Source organism: Tursiops truncatus, chromosome 20 (genome assembly GCF_011762595.2).
Source record: "Tursiops truncatus isolate mTurTru1 chromosome 20, mTurTru1.mat.Y, whole genome shotgun sequence".
Taxonomy (NCBI): Eukaryota; Metazoa; Chordata; class Mammalia; order Artiodactyla; family Delphinidae; genus Tursiops; species Tursiops truncatus.
Genome location: NC_047053.1, coordinates 16,979,034 through 17,001,402, shown reverse-complemented (window position 1 = coordinate 17,001,402; position 22,369 = coordinate 16,979,034). Strand labels below are relative to the sequence as shown.

The following is a 22,369-nucleotide window of genomic DNA, read 5'->3' as shown; positions in this document are numbered from 1 at the left end:
GAGAACAGAGTCACCCCTCAGTCTGGCAGGCCCTAAAGAAGTATTTGATGGGGTTCAGGACATGTGACCTCAAAGTATGGCACCTTGAAGGAGCTTGAGGAAATGGCAGAAGCAGGAAGGTTTCTCTGACCTTTCCCCTGCCATCGTCTCCTGAAACGGGTCATAAAACCTTCACTTGAGAGGTGCCCTCCCTAACCCCGGAGGAAAGGAGCATCCTTATCTCTGGAGACAAGACACAGGGACTTCGAAAATTGCAACAGGTCTTGCTAGGTTTCCCCCACTTCACCGCACTTACCTCATAGTCTTTGACCTATCAAATTTTTACACAAATGCTCACTCTTCATCAAACCTAGGATAGAAATACTCAGGCTTAACTGATTTTTCGGGTCTTCTCATCTCTTTTTGAAGGCTCCTGTGTCATGTAAAATTTATATTAAATAAATGTGTGTGCTTTTCTCCTATTAATTTATCAGTTTAATTTTCAGACTCAGCCAGAGACCCTAGGAGGCTCAAGGGAAACTTTTTTCTCCCCTACACATTTCACCAAAATTATTTTACCTTTCGTTTAGAGAGGTTCTGGAAATAGAAAGGTCCTTCCCATGGAGCGGGGGTGGTGATGGTGGTTTGAGGAGAACCTAAGACATCCTTAAAAGAAAGGAAATGGCCTTAATGTTTCAAAAGATCAGGGAGGAGTGCGGGGAAGTGAGAAAACAGAGCTGATGCATGTGAAGAAATTAAATAACTCCCCACATCTTAGAGCAGATTGAATTTACATTTTACTTAAAAAAAAGGGGAGGAGTACATACACAGGGAGGAAAATGGGACGGGAACAACAATGATCTGAAATGGATTTCTACAGTTTTCCCCTACAATGGTAGATTTTGTCTGTTGGGCAGTATTTCTCCTGCTGGCGTACAACTGCTTACAATTAACGAGGTTGTAGACAAGGGAACTGCCAAAGTTTGGGCCTGAATGGAAAAGAGAGGAAGTTATCATATACAATGTAAGTTTACAATACACAGCATTTTCTTTAAATGATGTAACGCAGTCGCAGGAAGAAGTTAACAGTACTAACACGAGAATAATCAAATTTTTGTTTGTTATCCATGTACAGCAACTAACTGCTTTACAAAAAAGCAAAATAATACAATATATCATCACAGGTATTTACAGTGTAGTAAATATACTTTTCTGTCAAATTTTACACAAACTATTTACAGGTGAATATACTGCATTAAAAAAAACTGTGTGGCTGACACTAAGAGTGAATTTTTGTATTAAGTCCATTGCATAACATTGAATAAGACATGCCTCATTATGCCTGGGTTGGGGGTGGGATGTAAAAACAAAACCAAAAAAACCAGAAAAGCCAAAACAAAACTGAAAACCCCTAAAACCCACTGAGCAGGGAGGGTTGCCGGCTTACAGTCTGTCTCCCCCAGGACATCCGTTCATGGGGGTGGCAGCTGGCTGTTCTCTGTGGTGTCCTCAGCCCTGGCCCAGGACCTGCGCAGAGCCGGCACCCAGTAACGGACAGGTGCTGAGTGGATGCAGGACAGAGCACTTGCCACTTCCCCCAAAGCTAGTGAACTGGGTCTCGGTGCTGGCAAACAAGGGCACACCCCTGGGACAGGGCAGTGATAAAACAGGGAGATCATGCATGCCAGAAAACATGGTGAGTTAATGTTTTCCTTTTTAAAAAGTCAGGGGAAACACCCACAAACCCCAAACAAATTACTTTATAGAACTTACATCCAATTATGCAAAATAGGCAACCTACTATGAACTTCAGAATTTCTTGTGCAGGTTATGAGGCCTAAAAAACAGTTTCATTTCTCAGAGGAAGCATACTGGTGAGAGATTTATCTCATGTGCATTTCAGTTTCTTGGAAAGCTGGATTTTCCTCAAAAGGCAGAAGTTCTTCAAACAAGGTAAATCTTAAACCTTAATAAGTTTTCAAATTCCCAGGATATACTGGTAAAAAGTATTTTTGCAATTCAAAGAAGGCTCAATTTTGATTTGTGCAATGCAGATCATTAATTTCATGAGGTACTTCAAGTGAATTCATCCATTTATTACACTAGAGGGAAATAACGAATAAATTTAAGACATAGCATACCTTGGAAAACTTGTTTATGGACAGATCAATATTTTTAACGGTAAACCTTTGGAAGTTCCTCTATTTTGATAGGAGAAGGAAAATAGCATAACACTACCCACTGTCATTGCACCAAACCAACAACAAAGAGGGAAAAACATGGAACCAAAATGATTAAAGGCTCACATCTGCCTTTTATTCCAGGAGCCAGGAAGTTGTGATGCCCATCCCAGAAGCTCTGGGGTGTGGGGGAACGTGGACCTTACCAGCAGCTTGGCATCCTTGGCACCGGGCTGTTAATGATCTGTTTCTAAACTCAGCTCTAGTCTTAATTCCTTATCGTCTCAGTTGCTCTGTTATTATAAACATTCTATTCTAATGAAGCGTCTACAATAGTTAAAAACAAAAGTTTAGTTAATTGCACCTGTCTTCAATATTTTCCAACAATTCAGTGTCAAAATAACTATGAACACTAAAGTTTTTTTCATTTTGGCTAACGGTTCTTACTTTTCCCAGGACTGTAAACAAATTAAAAAAATTAAATTCTTGTTATTTCTGAATATCAAAAGCAATTTTATTTACATTAACATATTACATCGTTACTGTGTGGATAAATGTGAAATGTGTTATATTATTAAAATCAGAACATTTAAATGTACCATTGATTTAGCTGTGGAATTTAATTTACTGAAATCCACTCATGAAATAGCACTTCAGGAAACTCCCCCTCCCCTAGGTTTCTTCTTCTCTCCCAAAGCCATTACACCTTAACATATAAAGGGAACCCAGGAATAGGGGGATAATATCTTCTTGTAATAAATATGGTTTAGTCCTAAATTGGAACATCCAGATACTAATATATTCACTGAAGTCAAATTATTTTGCACACTGCAGGTACCACAAAGAAATTGGATCTGCATTACTATGGAAATTCCAATGCCATGATAATCCATACCATTCAGTATAGCAGCAACTCTTAAGGTCCCCTATCGTCATAATAATGCAGGTTGACCAGTCTTTTCACAGTGATTAAATGCAATTCTATCATATAGAACCCAAATGTTTTTGCTAGAGATTCCTGACTTTTTTGGAGGGGAGAGGAAAGATTACAAGACATTTAAAATACATCTCATCAAAAAATTTTTGATAATATACACCACACTCTATGTTTCTGGGAAAATTATTAAACAAGATAAAAGCATCGTCTACTCTAATAGTCACGTACCATTCCATTTTGTTTGGAGCTAATGCAACCATCTACGGAAATTACCTCCTAGGAACAATTTGCAACACTCTGTTCACTGATTACCCTGCTCGGAATTATTTAGGAAAGAAGAGGAGGGGAAAAATGTATAATTACTATACTTAGTATAGTTTTGGCTTACAAAAACAAAAAACGACTTTTAGCATATTTAAAGATTAAAAGATAATCAACTGGAAAAAAATATAAACTAGTTTGGATGACTGAGTTTGGATAAGGCCTCAGAACTCATCTCTTTAATTCGGTAATGTTAAGATACATGTGGTTACGCTTATTTTCCTGTAATTATTGCTAATACTCAAGTGTTAGTATTTCTTAAGAACCCACTACAAAATACTAAATCCCTCCTCCCCCACCCCCCAAAGTACCTCGCCTGTGGCTTTATGGTATGAAGTCACTGAGGCTTGACCTCTATGGTTCTTCAGTTTTGTAAGGTAAAAAAAAGTCCACAGCTAAAAGTCAGATTAAACATACTGGGGTTATATTATTATTTCTCCCATTAACTTCTATCTTGAAAAGTGTGTAAATAAGACTAACACTTTACTTTGTATGTTGAAGAAGGGGAAAACATAGAAGGCAGAGCTCTGTGCAAATGGCTTTCATAGCTGGCCAGTAGTAGCAGTATTCAAGAAATCATCCTCTCTCACAATTGGGATGTTCTCAGTTCAAGTGTCCTGACCTCCCACTTTCTTTGCAGTTGTTCTGAACACTTGCTTAAACCAGACAAACCAAAAGTAGAAGAAAAAAAAGTTAAAGAAAAAAGCAGCATTAAATTTAGGCAACGCTTCCAAGAGTTGATCATCTGGCAACATGGCAGACTGGATGGGCTCATTATAAAACATGAAGTGCAGCATCACAGCACGGTGGTGAGGGGTCACTAGTGAAGAGCCCGTATAAGTTAAGTCTGTTTGAAAACGGAAAGAAAGAAAGCTTCACACGATCTTCTTAATGCTATTACGTTTGAAACTGCCAGCGCTTCTTTGCTTCTGCACCTGGCTTGCGGATCCATGACGAGTTCGCCCACTGTTACAGTGCCCAGTGGTAGGGGAGAGTTCAACATTCTCCTTGTCGATTCCTGGAGAGAAACAGAGCAGCCAGTTACCCCCTCTCCTGTGGTGTTGAGCTCCAGGACTGAATCTCACGATTTGTATACGAGATACAAGCTGGTGTATTGTTTTTGCATTCATTTTAATAGTCAGTTGCTAGAGTGTTTACAAAGATCTTGTCACACAGAAAACCTCACACTTTGTTAAGCAAAATTTGCTATCATGGCAGAAAAATAGCATAAGGAAAAGAAAAACAAAACAGAGAAGTTGCAAGGAAAAGCTAGAGGCAGGCAGGATTGAGCTGAATGAAAGGCTAGCAGCCACCAAAGACTAGAACGCCTTCCTCCAAATCAAAACAGAAGCTTCCAGCAGAGGTCAGCTTCTAGCCACGTAGCCTTACTGGTGTTCTATACACAGAATATATTCTGTAGTTGCAGAAGGTACAGAAATTCATCATTTCAAAGAAAGGCAGAAGCTTTTTATTTTTTAAATCACAGTGCCTACCCCAAAGGAACTCAAATATTTACTGAGAAAATAATATATCAAAAAGGTCATACTGTAGAATTTTTGCTTTGATCTTCTTTTCAACTCTGGCAAGTCATTTTTTGTTCTGTACCGTAAACAGATGCCATTTATTTCTCTCATGGAGGAGATTAAACCTCCCCAAACTGGGCCCTACAATGTATTTTTATAAATCATCTAATTAGTAACTTCATAAAAGTAACTAGAAGCAAAAACAAGGTATTTTTTACTCATCAGATTAATAAAGATTACAAATTCGACAGGTAACAGAATAGTGGTTACCTCTGGGGAAGAAGTGACTGGAAGGGGGCATGAGGATGGTTTCTTGGGGTGCTGGCGATGTTGTTTCTTGATCTGGATTTTTAAGTATGTTTACTTCTTAAAAGTTCATTAGGTTGTAAGTTTATAATCTGTGTGCTTTTCTGCCATACTTGAATAAAATTTACTAAAATAATTAGACCGATTATACCCACCTTTGACATAACTACTGGTAGGAAAGCAAAAAGTATTTCAGCAATTTGTATCAAAATGTAAAGTACTGATTGATATTTACTGATACAGAAAAATGACCATAATTTTGGATTAGGGGAAAAAATCCACATACAGGGGAAAATAAATAAACAAACAAACAAAAAGGCTGGGGAAACACTTGCCACAAAATGTTATCTCTGGATGGTGTGATTTCAGGTAATTTTTACTTTATTCTTTTTTTTTCTGGCTGAGCCACACGGCTTGCAGAACCTTAGTTCCTCGAACCCATGCCCCTTGCAACGGAAGCGTGGAGTCCTAACCACTGGACCACCAGGGAATTCCCTGCTTTATTCTTATCTGTACCATCTGAATTTTAAAATAAATAGTAAATTTGACAATGGAAAAACTTCTGTTTTTGGACAAAAAATAGTACGTCAAGTCAAAAAGTATTTACGTTACTGAACATGTACATAGACCCACACATCTATTTGTTTGTTGGTTCTTGAACAGGAAATGGATCTGTGATGACCTCCTTCTAGGAGCCACACATCTTTGTTTGGATTCAGCCTTGAATTCAACTCAGAGTATGAGGCATCTGCAGGCACATGGTCTGATTTACACAGGCTCCACAGAGGTTTGCTGTCTTGAGCTTATCAAAGGAACACTGGCATATGACAAAGTGCACTGGGCTGGGAGTGTGAGTGCATCATTAAAAATGTCAGCAACACCTCTCCAGGAGGCAAGCATAGTGAACCCACTCTTGAATCTGTTCCAATCTAATCCTACGGGTAGAAAGATAAACGGAAGAAAGTACACTGTGATGTTCAGAGAACTTTTCTCTGGGTAGCAGAATTCTGGATTTTTATTCTCTTCTGCATATTTATTTGCATCTTCTCCAGAGCTATTTAGAAAAGAAATAACAAAATTGAAAGGAGACTGCTCATCATCCCTTGAATGCGCCTTGAACTCTGTAATGTGTATTTCTGTAGCTCTTTCAATTGCTTTACCAATCTCTACAAGATAAAATGCAAACCTTTTTTTTTCTCTCTCTTTTTTTTTTTTTTTTTTTTTTTTTTGCGGTACGCGGGCCTCTCACTGCCGTGGCCTCTCCTGTTGCGGAGCACAGGCTCCGGACGCGCAGGCCCAGCGGCCATGGCTCACGGGCCCAGCCGCTCCGCGGCATGTGGGATCTTCCCGGACCGGGGCACGAACCCGTGTCCCCTGCATCGGCAGGTGGACTCTCAACCAGTGTGCCACCAGGGAAGCCCCTTCTGCCTGTTTTTATATGGCATTTATATTTTGCCTATATTATCACAACTTGTGTATATGTCATATTTTCTCTACTAGAATAAAAGCAACTAGAAGGGCAAAGATCGTTTATCATGCATTTTTATCTTCCTATAAGATCTAGTTGACGTCTTTTTCAACAAACATTGGCTGAACCGATGTTTCCATTTTTAAATGTGATGGCTGCAATTCAGAGCCAAAAAGCATGCAACCCCTGATCTCCAGTGGGCTGGCGCCATATTTTTATTGGAAAAGACAGTTTTTTCCAGCTTCTTCCATCTGAAGTGATCATGAACTTGTCTGAGTATTTGACTTTCCATTTCCTCAAATTTGCACGTGGTCTAAAAGTTCAAGTCCAATAGTTCCTTATCTAAGTTTATTTCCTTAATAGGAAATAAGATTCGGGCAAAACTAGAACTTTAAAGATAAGGGTTTGAAACAACCAGGGGACGGTCATCAGGAGGGACACAGTGCTGATGACCACTGGAGGGCCAGTGGCCCTCTGCCAGCAATCTGCCACTCCGGGGCTCTTTCTCGTGTGACCACCTTTGGTGCAGCCTTGCCACTGCTGGACTACGGCTCATTCTGGGGGTGGGGGGGGCAGAGCAGTCATCACACTGCAAGGTGGCAAAGCTACTATTTGAGGACAAGGGCCTGTTCAGTTTAATTCTTAAGAATTAAAATTATATAAATTATAATCAGAGTAAGTCACTAGGGTGAAGGTTTTTCTTCAAAGACATACTAAGAATATTCCATTTCCTGTTTTGTTAAGCAAGTAACCGGGACTGTCACTGATAACCCAAAGCTTCAATGCTATGTGAGAGGCTGATGTCCCACTTCTACTCAATTTTCATCTCAATTCATTACCTGTTTTTGTGTATATGTTTTCTTCCTACTTAGTGACCCAACCCTACAAGTCACACACAGGTAAATGTGGCATGATGGTGATTCCTAAGTTCAACTTCACAGCAAAGGTGTTTTATTTAAGGATTTAAGGAGAAGCTGACATAAAAATCTTGGAGGTTTTTTTAAAAAAGCATTATATTTATACCAAGAAATAGCACCTTGAAAAAAACCAGGTTAGTATGAAACAGAATGATACCCGTATCCTGGATTCTAAGCATAATTCTCACTTTTGAGAATGTTGGCAGCATTCTTCTTTTTAACCCTCTGAAAATAAATCTAGAAACCTTTCTAGAATGTAGTGAAGGGTTTGGTCTCAACATTCTATAGGAAAAACTCTCATATTATCAGCCTGACTGCCCAATTGGAGACAGCTCCATCTTGCTTTGGTGCATATACTGTATTTTAAATTGGTGAGCAGACCTTGGTGCTGCACTCTGCTCATCAAGGCCGCTTGAAGGCTTTGCATCCTGGTCTCTCTTATGCCCCTAAGCACTGGCTTTCCCTTCTGACTCTCAGTGGGCACAAAAGCAGAAATCCATGAGGTGACAGAAATCCAAAGGCCACCACCCAAGTGAAATAAAGGTAAAAACCTCTGTGGTCCTGACTTGCTAGTTTAAATTCCTTTAGATATGCTGTGGTTAAGCATGCAGCCAGTTACAAACAACATGCAGGGCAGAAGAAGCTGAAGATTCTCTACAGCAGTGTATGAATAAGCACTGTGCTTCAGTGAACTGTGGTAGTTCCAGATAAAGATAAAATCCTAAATAAAAGGTGTTATTGGCCAAAATTCAGTGAATTAAGAGGGAAAAAATTATTAGATTACACTATAGTTAAATAACATATATAAATAACTTACATATCTATTATATGTCTATCTCCTCTGCTCAAACATGAGTTCCTTGAAGGCAGGTATCAGGGTTTATTTTGACAACTAGGGATATAGTTCCAGGCTGACAAATAATTTTTAAAAAGTCACCTATTTTTTTAAACACCAAAATGATTTCTCAAACTAGAACCTAATATTTTCATGAAATAATAAAAGGATCGAATCCCTTTTAGCTCTTGAGAAGCTGAGGAAAAATGGGTTAGGTGATTTGTGAGAAGTTATTCAACAAAAATGAAAGACATAATAATCCAAACCTCCCACCACCTGCACAAGGCGACAGTAAGTTCCCTGAATCTGCATTGCTTAGTTTATCACATATATCACATGGCAAACCTGTCAGAAAACTCTTATTGCATCTATGAGAAGGCAAAGCTGTCAGAAGGCTCATTTGTTACACATACAGTGAGGCACATCAGAAGACCCAGGTTCCAGTCTGTTTGGATCAGAACTCTTATTTGGTTTCAGTTCTTAATCTGGCAATTAAAAATAACAGTAGACGTGCCTATTTCAAAGGATTGTTAGAAGAATCAGATAGGCTAGGTGAAGACTTTTTGCACACAGATAATTACAGCATAAATTAAGATGTTCCTAATACCTGAAAAAAAAAAAGACCAAGTGAAGTACTGAAAGGAATTGTAGAACAAACGCAAAGGACTCGAATTTTATACTAGAAATTGTAAAATTACTGACGCTAATGTAAATAAGCAAGAAATAGGTCTTCTTAGAAGAAAAGATAACTATAGCTTGTTCTTATGCTATAGTAATACACTGATGGGAATGTGTTAAACATATATTTAGAAAATTCATATTTTGAGCTAGATATACAAAAGAGTAACTATAAGAATTTTAAAAATATTTGTAATGGTCTTTCATCAATTGCTAACACCTCTTTTTCTATACACGTCTAATCTTTCTGTATACTAATCACTGAAAAGTAAAGAAAGAAAAGGCATCTTTTATAAATTAGACATAAGTGTATCACATTTTTTTCTTCTTAGTCCTTTGAGCTAACCTTAAGGGATGCGCAGGCTCAGCGGCCATGGCTCATGGGCCCAGCCGCTCTGTGGCATGTGGGATCTTCCCGGACCGGGGCACGAACCCGTGTCCCCGGCATCGGCAGGCAGACTCTCAACCACTGCACCACCAGGGAAGCCCCATATTCCTTTCTTTTTAACACGGGTGACAGAGTGGACAGCCAGCTTTAATTTCTACGGAAATGCTGGGGTTGGCTTTGTATCTATATTTGGGGAAAATAACTACTTCCTAAGCTAAAAACTCTTCCCCAAACCACATACCCTCCTTTCTCTATTAACTCTCCCTGGAGTTTCTTGTTAACCTGCCTGTGTTAGTCCAGGGCTGCGACTGCATCTTCAGTGTTCAGGGGGAGCATGAACAGCTCTTTCATCAAGACAAGTCTCAGCCCTGTGGCACCGTAAGCATCCAGACCTTACAGTAATGGCCTTACAGATTCTTTAGCTGCCTGAACCAGACTCTGCTTACAGGGATTGGTGAATGAAGTCTCATGCCATGTGCCCAGGACGAGCGCAGGGTAAGCAGTATTTCGTGCAAAGATGACAAAAGTAAAGAGTACCTTGATGAGGCAACAGCTGCATGAAAACTGCTGATTTAGAGCAAGGCAGAGAAGCTTCACAGACACAGAATGGAAGAAAAAACAAAAGTGAGTGATATCTGTAAGATTTTTAAAGGGTGAAATATGATTAGATACTGGATAATTATTATCTTCCTTGGTTTTCAGGAGGATTCTTGTTTTAATTACTGAACTCTGACCATTAATTTCCCAAACGTTACAATCTCTAAATAAATGGCCAAACTTACAATTTTACAGATAGATGTGTTTTTACCACCTTTATTAGAAGAATTTTAGTGTAAATCAAGAATTACAATAAAAAATGAAATGGAAAATTAGCAGAAATTACACCAAGCAATTGCTCAGTTTAAAATTATTTTTTTCCCTTAAATATGGGGTAATAACAAAGAAAAAAGAAGAAAAACTAAATCAAGAATATACCAAATAAAGGTCTGGGATACGGTAAGCAGTTCCCTAAAACATTAAAATTGTTTTGGAGATTTTATGTAGTCTCAAAATAGAGGCCTCTAAGTTTCTTCTAAGAGGGAGACATTTTAAACCTGGTAAACACAGCAGAAGTGTGACTAAGTCTACCCTTTGGAGAAATGGTTTTGATAAACTAACCTTTTCTGCACACAGCTGTCAGCACTACTGGGCTAGCTGATCCACCCGGCTTCCTGGGAGGGAGGTCTGCATTACAGAAGCAAAGTGACTGAAAAACTGACAGGCCTGGACATAGCCCCAAAATAAAGTGAAAGAAGTGAATTTAAAATAAAGTTCAACTAAATAGGTCTTTGCTCCATACTCTAATACTCTAATTCATACGCTAATACTAACAGTAAAATAACGTGATCAAAGAAAAAAATTAAAGTTTTTTTTTCCAAGTGAAAAAACATTTAAAATAGATCACAGGCTTATTTTTGTTAAAAAATTATAAAATATGTGACCTCACATATTTTTGAGGTCAAAGATATATTATAAAACTTTTGCCATAATTATTACCTGATTTTTCCGAACAGATGTCCCTTTGAATGATCAGAATAGTTTACAGTATAAGGTACAACATAAGTACAAAAGAGATCACGAAAGAGGGCAAAATAGTTATTTGTGTATACTTTGCCACTCTTACTGTTCTGAAATCTATTTGAGGGCAGGTCTCATGTCCTAGTAGCCCCCACCACTCCCTTGGGTCTAACAGAGTCCCTTGCATGTAGTAAACAATGAATATCTGGGATAACTCAAGATAAAATCTGGATTTCGGGTTATTTTCTTCAGAGCATTGTAGTATTAATCTCGTACCTAAAAATCAAAGAACTTGTGTACACAAAGAATTTGTTAAACAACATGACTCAGAAGGAAATAACAACTTTAGCTGAAACCGAATACTGAGATCCACAGGCAAAAACTGTCAAGTCTCTGGGGACCAGGGTCTCTCTCATCTTTAAATGTTCCAGAGTACCTAGCGTATACCTACAAAATAGGTGTCCGAATGTTTACTGAATTAAATTACAGTGTGAAAAATATTAGGAGGTCTCGGTAGAGTATAAATTAAATTTTAATACATTGGAAATGAACCTATTTAATTTCTTTCTAATCAGTACTAAAATCCATATAATTCCATCTGGATTTTTATTTCTAGTATACTTGCTCCTTAATATCTAAAGAGGATACAGGAAGACTATTTGGAATGCATTCTTGAAATGGTTATAAAGCACTCACAATATGGCTTTTAAAAAGGCTTCTTTGCTCATCCTGTAAGAGAGCCATTTATGGCTTAGCCTTAAGCACGAGAAAGTCCCATATGTAACATTTTTAGTAGATAGGTTTTATTTTCTAGTTCTAATCCTGGTTCTTCAATTCATGTCCAGCTCAGCTACACTGGACCTAAGAATGGATCGCAATATCAAATTTGAAATATTCTTATCAGAGAGTAAATATTATGGATTCTCTTCAAGATTCTCATAGTGGCATGTGGGAAAATCTGAAGAGACAAAGTTTTATGTCCATTTGGCTTAAAAGGACCACAGTTAACACAATTTCATATGCACTGAACTCTGAGTACAGTCCATTGGCTCCACTGATACCAAGTCAATTTCTACCAGGAGTGGGGTCAGAAGACAGTCATTTATGTAATTTTATATACAGAGTTATAAAACAATCCTTCTTGTGCTAAGGGGACAGACAAGTGGGCTATGATCATCTGTCAAGAATGGATTTTCAGAGACAACTGCTTTATGTAAATGACCGCTACTTCCTCAAAAGCTGGTGACTGATGAATTATCACCAAAATTTTTACCTAAGTAAGGTTTAGTGTTTCATGGGGGAGGGCGAGGGGGTTCATGAATTTCTTGTCTAGCTAATTTGACAGTAGAGAATATTGGAGACCAAAAGAAGATACAGCTTAGTGGCAGATCCTGCTAAGTACCAAAGATCTAGAAAGCAAAGTCTTGCACTGACAGAGAAAGTTTGAAGCAAAGGCTTGAGCTGTGTGCAGATCAGCAACTTTTGCTTTTTGACATAAAGAAACAGAGCTTTCACCTGTTTAAAATTCAGTAGACTAGCGCAGGCTGATGTTGGGTAATTTGACGGCAAGCCACACTTATGCTCCATTTCAGGGAGTGACACAGGGCTTCTTTAAATACTTCTGCTTAAGACTTGGCTGACGGAAGTGGAGACAGGGAAATATTCTGGTTTCTATAGAACCAAATAGCGAAGCCGAAATGCTGGAGTGAGTTATGAATCTGGATTAGATTCATCACTTCTTTTAGCCCTTTGATATCAGCAAACTCAGATCCACAAAGAATTGAGGAGATAGGGATGTAAGATTACAAGGAGCTAAAGATATAAAACAGCATACCTAGTTACAAAGTATTAACTCTTGTAAGAGGTATTCCCTAAGAGCAAATGACAAAAACACAATAATTAGGTAAATAAATAAATCGGGATCCTTTCATGGAGATGAGCCCACAGTTTAGAGATACAAATGGGTTTCATCGAAGAGTAAAGTTACTAATGAAAAGATAAACTCTTTCTCTAGTAACATGTAGTAAAATAATCTGGTGAACCAAAGGACATACAATTTAGAGACAGAAAAACACCGTTATTCTACTTAATTAATTGTATTCTTTTAAAGCTTCAGTTTCTTTTGAGAATAGTCAGAGGTTTCCAGGGTGTTATAATCTATTCAAGCAGCCATCTTTGGAGAACTACTGGAGGTGACACAGTAGGTTTAAAACTGTAACCAAAACCACATATGCTATTCTTTGATTTCTCTAAACGATTCTAAATAAGAGGTTACAGAGTAGGACTACTTTTCTAAGCAAATGATATGGCTAATGTCCAATCAACACAGGACATGAACAGTTAATCAACTAGCAGAAGAACTTGTACTAGTACCTTTATTCTTAATCTGATTATTTTATTGTCTCCATCAGTGGGCAAAGATGGGCAGAAATACCCCTGACAATTAGTTTGGGTTAAAAAAAAAAGTCAATGTAAAAACAACTAAACATTTTGACAGCTTTAACATCACTTTAGTAGCCCAAGAGGCAAAAGACTGGTCAAAATGAACCAAACTTTAAAAACAAGAGGATCAATATAGACAGTCTACGAATTTTCTAATTGTGATTAACTTCAGTGGTTGACTAACCCAGACGATAGAGAGCTCTACAGAAGAAAAGGAGCAGTGGACTTAAGGTAAGGCAGATGGAAGTAATGAGACAGAAATAAATAAATGAAACAAAAAGGGGAAGGGAAGGAAGAAAGATGACAGATACGGAAGGCAATGAATGTGGTAGAAAGAGCACTGGCCTTGGTTCTGGGTAAGAACTGTGTGATAAAGCAATTCACTTAGCTCTTCTAAACTCAGTCTCCCCTTCACACACAACATTGTGAGCCTAGAAGTAAATTACCTCTATAGTACCCCCTAGCTCCAAAATGCTAAGATTTTATGGCGGGAGGCAGGGGGTAGTGGTGATGAGGGAAAGAATTCAGTGGCTGCAGTATCTAGAAGAAAGTAAACTTAAAGGCTTGTCCTGGCTTTAACAGTTGAAATGCTGATAATGGGGCAAGATCATAGGCACACTCTAGTGCATAAGAATCACCTGGGTGTTTATTAAACACAGATTGCCGGCTGGGCCCCACTCTTGGAGTCTCTTGTGCAGGAGGTCTGGGGTGGGATTCTAGCGTTTGCATTTCTAATAAGCTCCTAAATGATGCTGAGGCTGCTGGTCTGGGACCACACTTGGAGAAACACTGTTCTAGGGAACAGGTGACAGAGGCCAAATAAACACAGTTATATGGGGAAAAAAAGTTGGCCAGATTTCTCTTATTTCTTGGGAGGGGAGAAAACCTGACTAGGTGCAGTAAGGTGATTGATAAGTAAATGCTGGATCAAACAATTTGTTTCCTCTGCTGACGAAGGCTTTGTTGTTGACCAAAGCTTAATAGATGAATATAGTTATTTAATACAATGGTTTATAATATGAATTGGGTATTAGATTTGCCAAGTTCTTCAGAACCTTCAAAACTATATATGTTTAAACATTCATGCAAAACTGAGATTATAAACTGGGAATTCTACTTATGGATCTTGAACGTCACAAAATAGTTATAATACATCATTTGGCTTTTTAAAAGAAAATCCACGCTAACACTTAACTACGTCTAATATTGATAACTTTTCCTTATAGCATGAGGTGTTTCATAAGTAAACTTTTCAGATAATGAAACTTTAAACACAAAACCTTTTTACTTTTAACCACTTTAGAAAGATATCTTTCTGAAAAGAATACATGACCACAACGGAAGCTTCCTTCATTACCCACTGCCATCATAAATACACAATGGCGTCAGTTCTGTAATGAATTGAATACACCTCCAGGGTTTGACCAGACTCATAACAAATCATCCGCTTTGTCACTGAATACGCCCAGAGTTCTGTACGTTTGCCATTTCTGCCATCTTGTTTATCTCAGCCCCACCCGAGCTATTAGCGGTTATTTCTCAGTTTATCTGCCTCTTAGTTGCATGTTGAATGGGCATACTTTCCCCACTTGGACCTAAGAGTGACTCCAGAGTCAGGAATATGCTTATGGGCTTTAAGATGTTATTGTTTTGAGCTGGCATTTTTGTCTGGTTGTTTATTTACTCCTAGATTTTCAGGTTGTTGCTGGCAGCAGGGAAAAGGGGCACTACTATATTTTGTATATTTTTGGGATCCAGTATGCTGTATCAGAGACACAGAAACACTAGGGCATGGTTAGTATATCTAGTAAGGGAATTATAATTCTGTTCACTTACAGGGTTATATACCTTAGGTTACTCTTCCTGCCTAAACTCTAAAAACTTATCAACCTTGGAACACTATGTGAACACTCTAAACACTTCACTATCTTTGTATAACTGTTTGAAAGTAGACAGCTTTACAGAAACCAAAATTCAAATCAGCTACAAGGTAAAGAAGAAATGTAAGATGAATTTCATGATAAAAAGGAGCAAAATCTGCTATAAACTGATAACAAGGGAATTCCTAATGTTGGTATAGTAATATTATTGCTCAAATTTATATAAAGATTGCATTTACTGACCTGGGGAATGCTGGGAAGTTGCAAGTGAGGTCATGGAATTAGAAAGGTTAAGGTTAGCAGTAATACTAAGCTGGCTCTGCACTGCAGGAGGATAAGGAGATGTGGGTGTCAGGAGGGACTCCTCACTGGTTTCTTCATCAATTCCAGGCAAATACGTGTCAATCAAGGCATCAAGAAACTTAACAATAAGCTCAGCATAGTCTGGGATTTGTGTTTGCTGTAATGGAAAATAGGACATTATTTTAGCTCTGTTCTTTTTTCTTGTAAATCCCCCTTGAAGCCAAAAAAGATAAATTCAAATTTTGTTTTGGGCTTAATTTACTATTTTTCTTCCTTTGTACTACAGGTCATTAAAAAAAGGGGGTGGAATAATATGTAGACTACCATGGGACTTACACCTGGGAATTTCATTCAGCTAACACAGCTTCCAGATGAACCTGTGATTACCGAAGGCCACGCACAAAGACTGAATTAATTCTGAGAGAATCCAATCATCAGGAATGATGTCTAGTCTATTTTCCAAAACTGAGAAAATGAGCGGAGCATCATTCCAGCTGCCATTTAGAGATTCAGCTAACTAAATACTGTGAAGGGCTCGGAGGGTTACTGGCAATCAAACTACAAAAGTTCCCGCATTAAACTTATTTCTGTGACTTCAGGCCCATGTTTTAAATGACAGCCTTTGCATATCAAGAGATATGCAGTAATAACTAAACGAAACAAAACTAAGTACTCAATCGTTAAAATTAGAACAAGGTTTATGCAATTCGTATTGATTTAGCACCCCTATCTCTAGAACACTGCACTAGGGGAAGAAAAAGAAGTCCTGCCTTCAAGGAACCTCAATCAATTTGGAGAGAGACCATATACAGAGAGAATAATTAAATACACATTTATGTAGCATTATATCAACTAACGCCAATCAAAGAACAAACTGAATGGAGCAAATGAGGATACATTCAGGGATATATTCAGGGAAGAGTGAATCTAATGCAGCAGGTTGGAAGGAAAAATGTTTTCTTGAGGTAAATTTCTTTTTCATTATGTAATTTTTAAAATTGAGGTTTAATTGACATAAGTTCAGGTCATGAGGTAGATTTTAAACATACGTAATGCTCCTTCCTAATCACAAGATACCTAAATGTGTGCACTAAGATCATCAACTACATGAGGGACCGAGGGCAGAAAGTTTACAGAGGTTTATCATACGTTTCTGAAAAGTCAAGCATAAATTTAGTTGAATTTTTTTTTTTTTTTTGGTAAAAGCTAGTATATAAACATATTAAAGGTGCTGCCTCTTGGAAAGAGTCTTGTGGTAGAAAACTTTTAATAAAAATAACATATGTGTTTTTTGTGAATCATTCTGGTTTTCAACATATTGTCTTAAAGCAGGCACAGTAATATAAATAAAACTTTCATTTTGTCAATAGAGAAAAAGATATTTTCTTACCTTTGAAAAGGGTCCTGCAAACCGCCATAGGCCATTAAAACCAAAACCTGCAACAAATCAAATGTTACTTATAGCAAGCATGACACTCTTTCAGTCTTAACAGAAATTATATAGTTGATGATATATAAAACCCACACAGTGAAAACATTTTTTTTTTTAGAATGAGTGTCAGACTAACACTCACTGAAAATATACCTAGTATAAAACCATATTTTAGTTAAAAAGTTGTCAACCACTTATTGTACTGAACACATAATTAAAAGTCAGAAAATGGCATATTAGAGAGGTGTGAACAAGCCTATTCCTCATAAGGAATTCTTCAGCCAGTGCATCCTTTAATAGCACACATGTTTGAAGTTCATCAACCATCCTCCTCCCGATACGTTTATTTACTTTGCAGGTAAGATGTTTGGTACTGTGGTGGGGATTCTTCATGGTACACCACACTTTGCACAATCCCATGGATTGGATTTAACAAATTTGGATCTTGGCACAATGACAACAGGGTGTTGATCTTAGAGTCCAACAAATTGTGCCTAAAAAAATAAAAGTCAACAGAGGAACATTTTAAAGGAAAATTAAGTGAAAATATATACTGGAAAATATTTTTCCCTAGAACAGTATGATAAAAATGAAGGGTGATGAGTGCTTTTCCAATTTTTCTCTAATGAACGTGTGTATCTGCTTTCTTGTTTTGTCTTTTGTGTTTAAGTCATTAGGAAAATATGGTAAAAGCACCTCACTAGCACTGTCATATAACCGTGCGTAACTATATACGGTGACTATTTGCTCAAGACAAGGCTGGCTTCTGTCTGCCACTCAGCATGCTTTAGGACCATCTCTTTCTGCTGATTATTGATATGTACCCAGGAGTTAAAACTAAATTTAATATTAATCAGTGTTTAGTAAATGCTGAATCAGATCGAATGAGGAAAGCAAAATTAGCTTGGAGGGGGTGGAATATATGATCCAATTCAAACTTCTGAGGAAATTAACTATTTCTAACCCAGCTATACCCCATTAATAAAAATAACCAAGAGCCAAGTATATAAAATTCTGAAATTTATAAATAAGATTAAACAAAAACAAAGAAATAATCATACTACCTAGAAGGCCTAGATTAGGAATAGAGTTTCCCAAGTTTCTTTGGGTTATCTAGATTTGAACACTTTGAGGCTAATACGATTTTAGCCCTTAAGAGAGAATAAAATTCATCTCCCAAATAAGAAGTCAATTTTGTTTTCACTCAGCTGTGGGTTAAAAACAAAAGCCTTACTGAAAAATGAAACAGAACAGGTATGCTGATTTAAATATAGCAATCTAACAGCTTTCTCCTAAGTGAGGAAATAAACAATGCTCATCACAATGAACAATGTAAGAAAATCACAAGATAAAAAAATGCTTTTCCCACTCTGACAAGTACAGGTTTCTGGTAACTGACTATACTGCTGAACTGAATGAATAAGCATTTTCAGAACTCCAATGGCAAACTGATGAATTCATAAAACTGCTAACAAAAGATCAAGATGAAAAAAAAATTAATTACATGGGACTGAGTGAACTGATGAGGATGATTATACTTTTTGTGACTTTCTGTTTGAATTAAAAAAAAAAAAAAATGTTTTTCCCGATCGACAGGCCAAAACTAGTCCTAGGTCCCATTAAACCCACTGTCTCTAAGCTAAAAATCACTATCACACTACTTCACGTTCCCCTCTCCACAACCAGTGAACACTACTGGGTGATACTTTTCCTAAGCTTTTATAAACATTTGACTTCAAGACAGATACAAAAGTTAAACACAAGTGGAGATACTTACACAACAGGAAAAACTTTGGGGAAAACAACACTAGCTTCTGCTAAGTATTCATAAAGAATTCGTTGATCAAACTCATCTGTGGTGTATTTCACCAGCGTAGCCTGCAAAAAAGTAAACAAAAAACATTTTATTTTGTGGCTGAATTGTTACCTGTTTTGGTGAGAAGCAGAATATGGCCTTCCTTTCATGTTTTTAACATTTAAGGGCCTTCTAAGAGTAGACTGGAAAAAAAACCCCACAAAAAGCAAAAAATATTACCAGAACAGTAAGAAGAAGTGCTTGGATCTTCGGATCAGTAAGTACTTCCTCATCTAAGAGAACATTTGATTCAGACACTGAAACTTTACGTAAATGTGGGTGCTGTTGTGATGAGGAAATCCTTTGAGTTTCTGTGGTAAGATATGGATTAACACAATCAGCTATATTAATCAAATATGACACACTAGATACTATTTCACCTAACAGATTTTAATGTCACTTCTAAAATTCGATAGCTTTTTAATAGACACTTAAAAAATCAACATAAATATCATACAGAATTACTATTCACCTATACAGAAGTTCTGGCTAGCTGTATACAATGTTGTATATCATATGTATGATTACTTTCTACACATGTTTCAGGATATCTGTCATTTTAAGGACTGTATAGCTTGTCTTTGTCTTTTGAAAAAGAGCAAATGTTTCTATATTTTATCCTAATGATACTAAGAAATGTCTGGAAAGCAAATACGGCTTTACTGTACTCTCCCTCCTTACTTTCAATGATCTAGATTAATTATTAACTTGGTTTCTCACCCATTTCATAATCAGTTTCTGCTACTCTCCTCATTTTGGGGGGTGTTGTGATCCCTGATTCCATTTCTTGCCTTTTAGGAGCCTTTGTGTCTGATATCAAGTGATCAAAACTTTTCCTTGTTCCTATAAACAAAAGTTACAGAATATGGAAGTTCATTAACCACAGTGTCTGTGAATAGGAATATACTAAAAAGAAAATGTTTGGGCATAAAGTGTTTAAGTTTTCACTTATGGACCCAAAGAAAGCTCAAACATATCCCTGGGGCAGAGTTCCTCTCCTTTCCTGTTTTTTTCCATCTTCTCAAGGAATTTTGGCCACACAGCTGTTCTGTTTCAGGACAGGATGTGCCTTATTGGTCCAAATTAAATTGAGATTACACGCACTACACTGGAGGTAAACCAAACTCCACCAACAAGTACAATATTTGATAATAAATACAGAGATATGTGCTGTTTAGTAGCAAAGATCAACTATGTCTGAACAGCCTTTTTTCAATTTAAGGCATTCTGCTGGTGCCAAGAATGAGTCATTAACCTATGAAGAATTTCTAAAAGTAGACAAAATCAAAGTTTGATTTTACTTCTTCAGGCTTTGAAAAAAGGATGTGCATGCCTCAAAGTACTAAATAATAGATACACTGGGAGATGCTTCAAAAATAGCAAGCAGTAACCGTTTCCCACTTGGCTTTGAGTTTCTCTAATCATGTATTATATCGATGTTAAATACCTTTCTCTTAAAGTAAAAGTATTGAAACTGGATTATTTGGAATTTATATATTTCTGTTCTTTATATTCCAAGAACTTCTCTTATTCTTCCTGTTACAGCTCTAAGAGCAAATCTGGAATACTTCTGACCGTATTATTTTTTAAAAGCCAGAACTGAAGCCACTATAATTATATATGACAATTGAACACTTGAGAAATTTAATGTTCTATTAACCTCAAGTTTTAATACTAATAATTATTCACAATAGTCATAAAAATCAAGGTCAAATAATTTAACAGCCCAAAAGAATCTAGTCCAACCTTTTCATTTCCTGTCCCTGTAAACTGAGGAAGCCATGAGCAGTTACGAGATTAGCCAGAAGTCGCAAGGCTAGGCATCCAGTTAGTGACCAGACATAAAATATCCAATTTCCTAAAAACCAATTCGTGCTTTCATACTGCATGAGATCAGGACACCACTCCCTACGTTTAGTTTTCTCACTTTTCTCATTCTTCCTTTTTTACTTTACACTCTGCATTCTTCCTGGGAAATCTCCTTCCACTACCATAGCTTCAGTGGTATAATGAACTAATCAATTCTAAATGTGCCACTTGTCCGCTTCTCTCTTCCTGAACTCCAGATGTATATTTTCATTTATCTCTTACATATACACGCCAAGAATCCTGAAGGGATCTCAAATATAACATCAACCAACCTAAATTTATCTTATACTATAAATATATTAGTCGATCTCTGTGAATGGAATCACTATCCAGCCAGTTTTCGAAGCCAGAAATTTCTGACATCCTTCACTGCCTTCTCCCTCCCCACCTGGCCCAAACAGCCAGGCACTAAGTCTCACACCTGACTCCTTTTCTCCACTGTCCCACTGCTCCTGCCTTAGTGCAGGCCTACACCATTTTTTGCTTGGACTGCTGTAACGATCTCTTAAATGATTCCTTTGTGAAAAAACTCTTCCTATTTCTCCATACTGTAGCCAAAAACCTTTCCTAAGAATAAAATTTTGTAACATCTCTCCCCGACTTAAAGATCCCTGCTGGATACATGATAAGGCTAAATCTCTTAACATGGCACAAAGTCTCCCACAAACTAGTTGCAATTCTTCTCTAGCCTCATTTCGTACCCAAGTGCTTTTCCTGACTTTGCTTTATTCATGCTATTTCCCCCCCTCTCTTGAATACATGCCTTCCTTATCCTGTGCCTACCGGGCAAGCATGTATTAAATTTTCAAGATCTGGTTCAAATGTTACCTCCTCTCTGTAGCTTTTCCTAATTTCCTTACTTTAATGGCACCTGGGGATGCTGTTGCAATCATCTGATTTTAAGTCTTAGCCACCAAACTATGAGCTCTTCCAGGGCAAAGACTATAACTTTTTCGTCTATCACATGGGTTGAATGAATTCAATATTGCATTTTCTCTGAAGTTAGTTTTTTCATTTACAATTTCCTTGGCATGAAAACTCAAAATCACAAAGCACAAAGTAACCAGGAAACTCCTAGAACATTATTTATGGAAAAGTATAAAGAGAAAGGAACTCAAACAAAAGATAACAGTCCTTGGGACTTCCCTAGTGGTGCAGTGGTTAAGAATCCGCCTGCCAATGCAGGGGACACGGGTTCGAGCCCTGGTCCGGGAAGATCCCACATGCTGCGGAGCAACTAAGCCCGTGTGCCACAACTACTGAGCCCATGTGCTGCAACTACTGAAGCCCGTGCACCTAGAGCCCGTGCTCCGCAACAAGAGGAGCCACCGCAATGAGAAGCCTGTGCACAGCAACGAAGAGTAGCCCCCGCTCACCACAACTAGAGAAAGCCTGTGCACAGCAACAAAGACCCAATGCAGCCAAAAATAAATAAATAAAATAAATAAACAAAAGATAACAGTCCTATGTGACTAGTAATAGTGATTAACATTCATGGT

The 22,369-nt window shown here is 37.6% G+C and overlaps 1 protein-coding gene across 14 annotated transcripts in view; it reads right to left on the bottom strand.

Annotated features, from left to right (window-relative positions):
* Positions 1-758: 758 nt before the first annotated feature.
* Positions 759-22,369, bottom strand: part of NF1 (neurofibromin 1) — a 251,357-nt gene continuing 229,746 nt past the window's right edge. For 5 of the 14 annotated variants that reach the window (XM_073797285.1, XM_073797289.1, XM_073797287.1 and 2 more), the window contains 8 exons: positions 19,722-19,844; positions 19,182-19,312; positions 18,924-19,024; positions 17,498-17,640; positions 17,105-17,151; positions 15,655-15,871; positions 10,691-10,756; positions 759-4,435 (listed from right to left, as the gene is read on the bottom strand). In XM_073797285.1, coding sequence (XP_073653386.1) covers positions 4,293-4,435; positions 10,691-10,756; positions 15,655-15,871; positions 17,105-17,151; positions 17,498-17,640; positions 18,924-19,024; positions 19,182-19,312; positions 19,722-19,844 — 971 coding nt within the window. In that variant the 3' untranslated portion in view covers positions 759-4,292. Of the gene's footprint in view, positions 4,436-10,690; positions 10,757-12,604; positions 12,761-15,654; positions 15,872-17,104; positions 17,152-17,497; positions 17,641-18,923; positions 19,025-19,181; positions 19,313-19,721; positions 19,845-22,369 lie in introns of all 14 variants that reach the window. The other 9 variants (XM_033846687.2, XM_033846689.2, XR_012328474.1 and 6 more) reach the window with 8 other exon arrangements.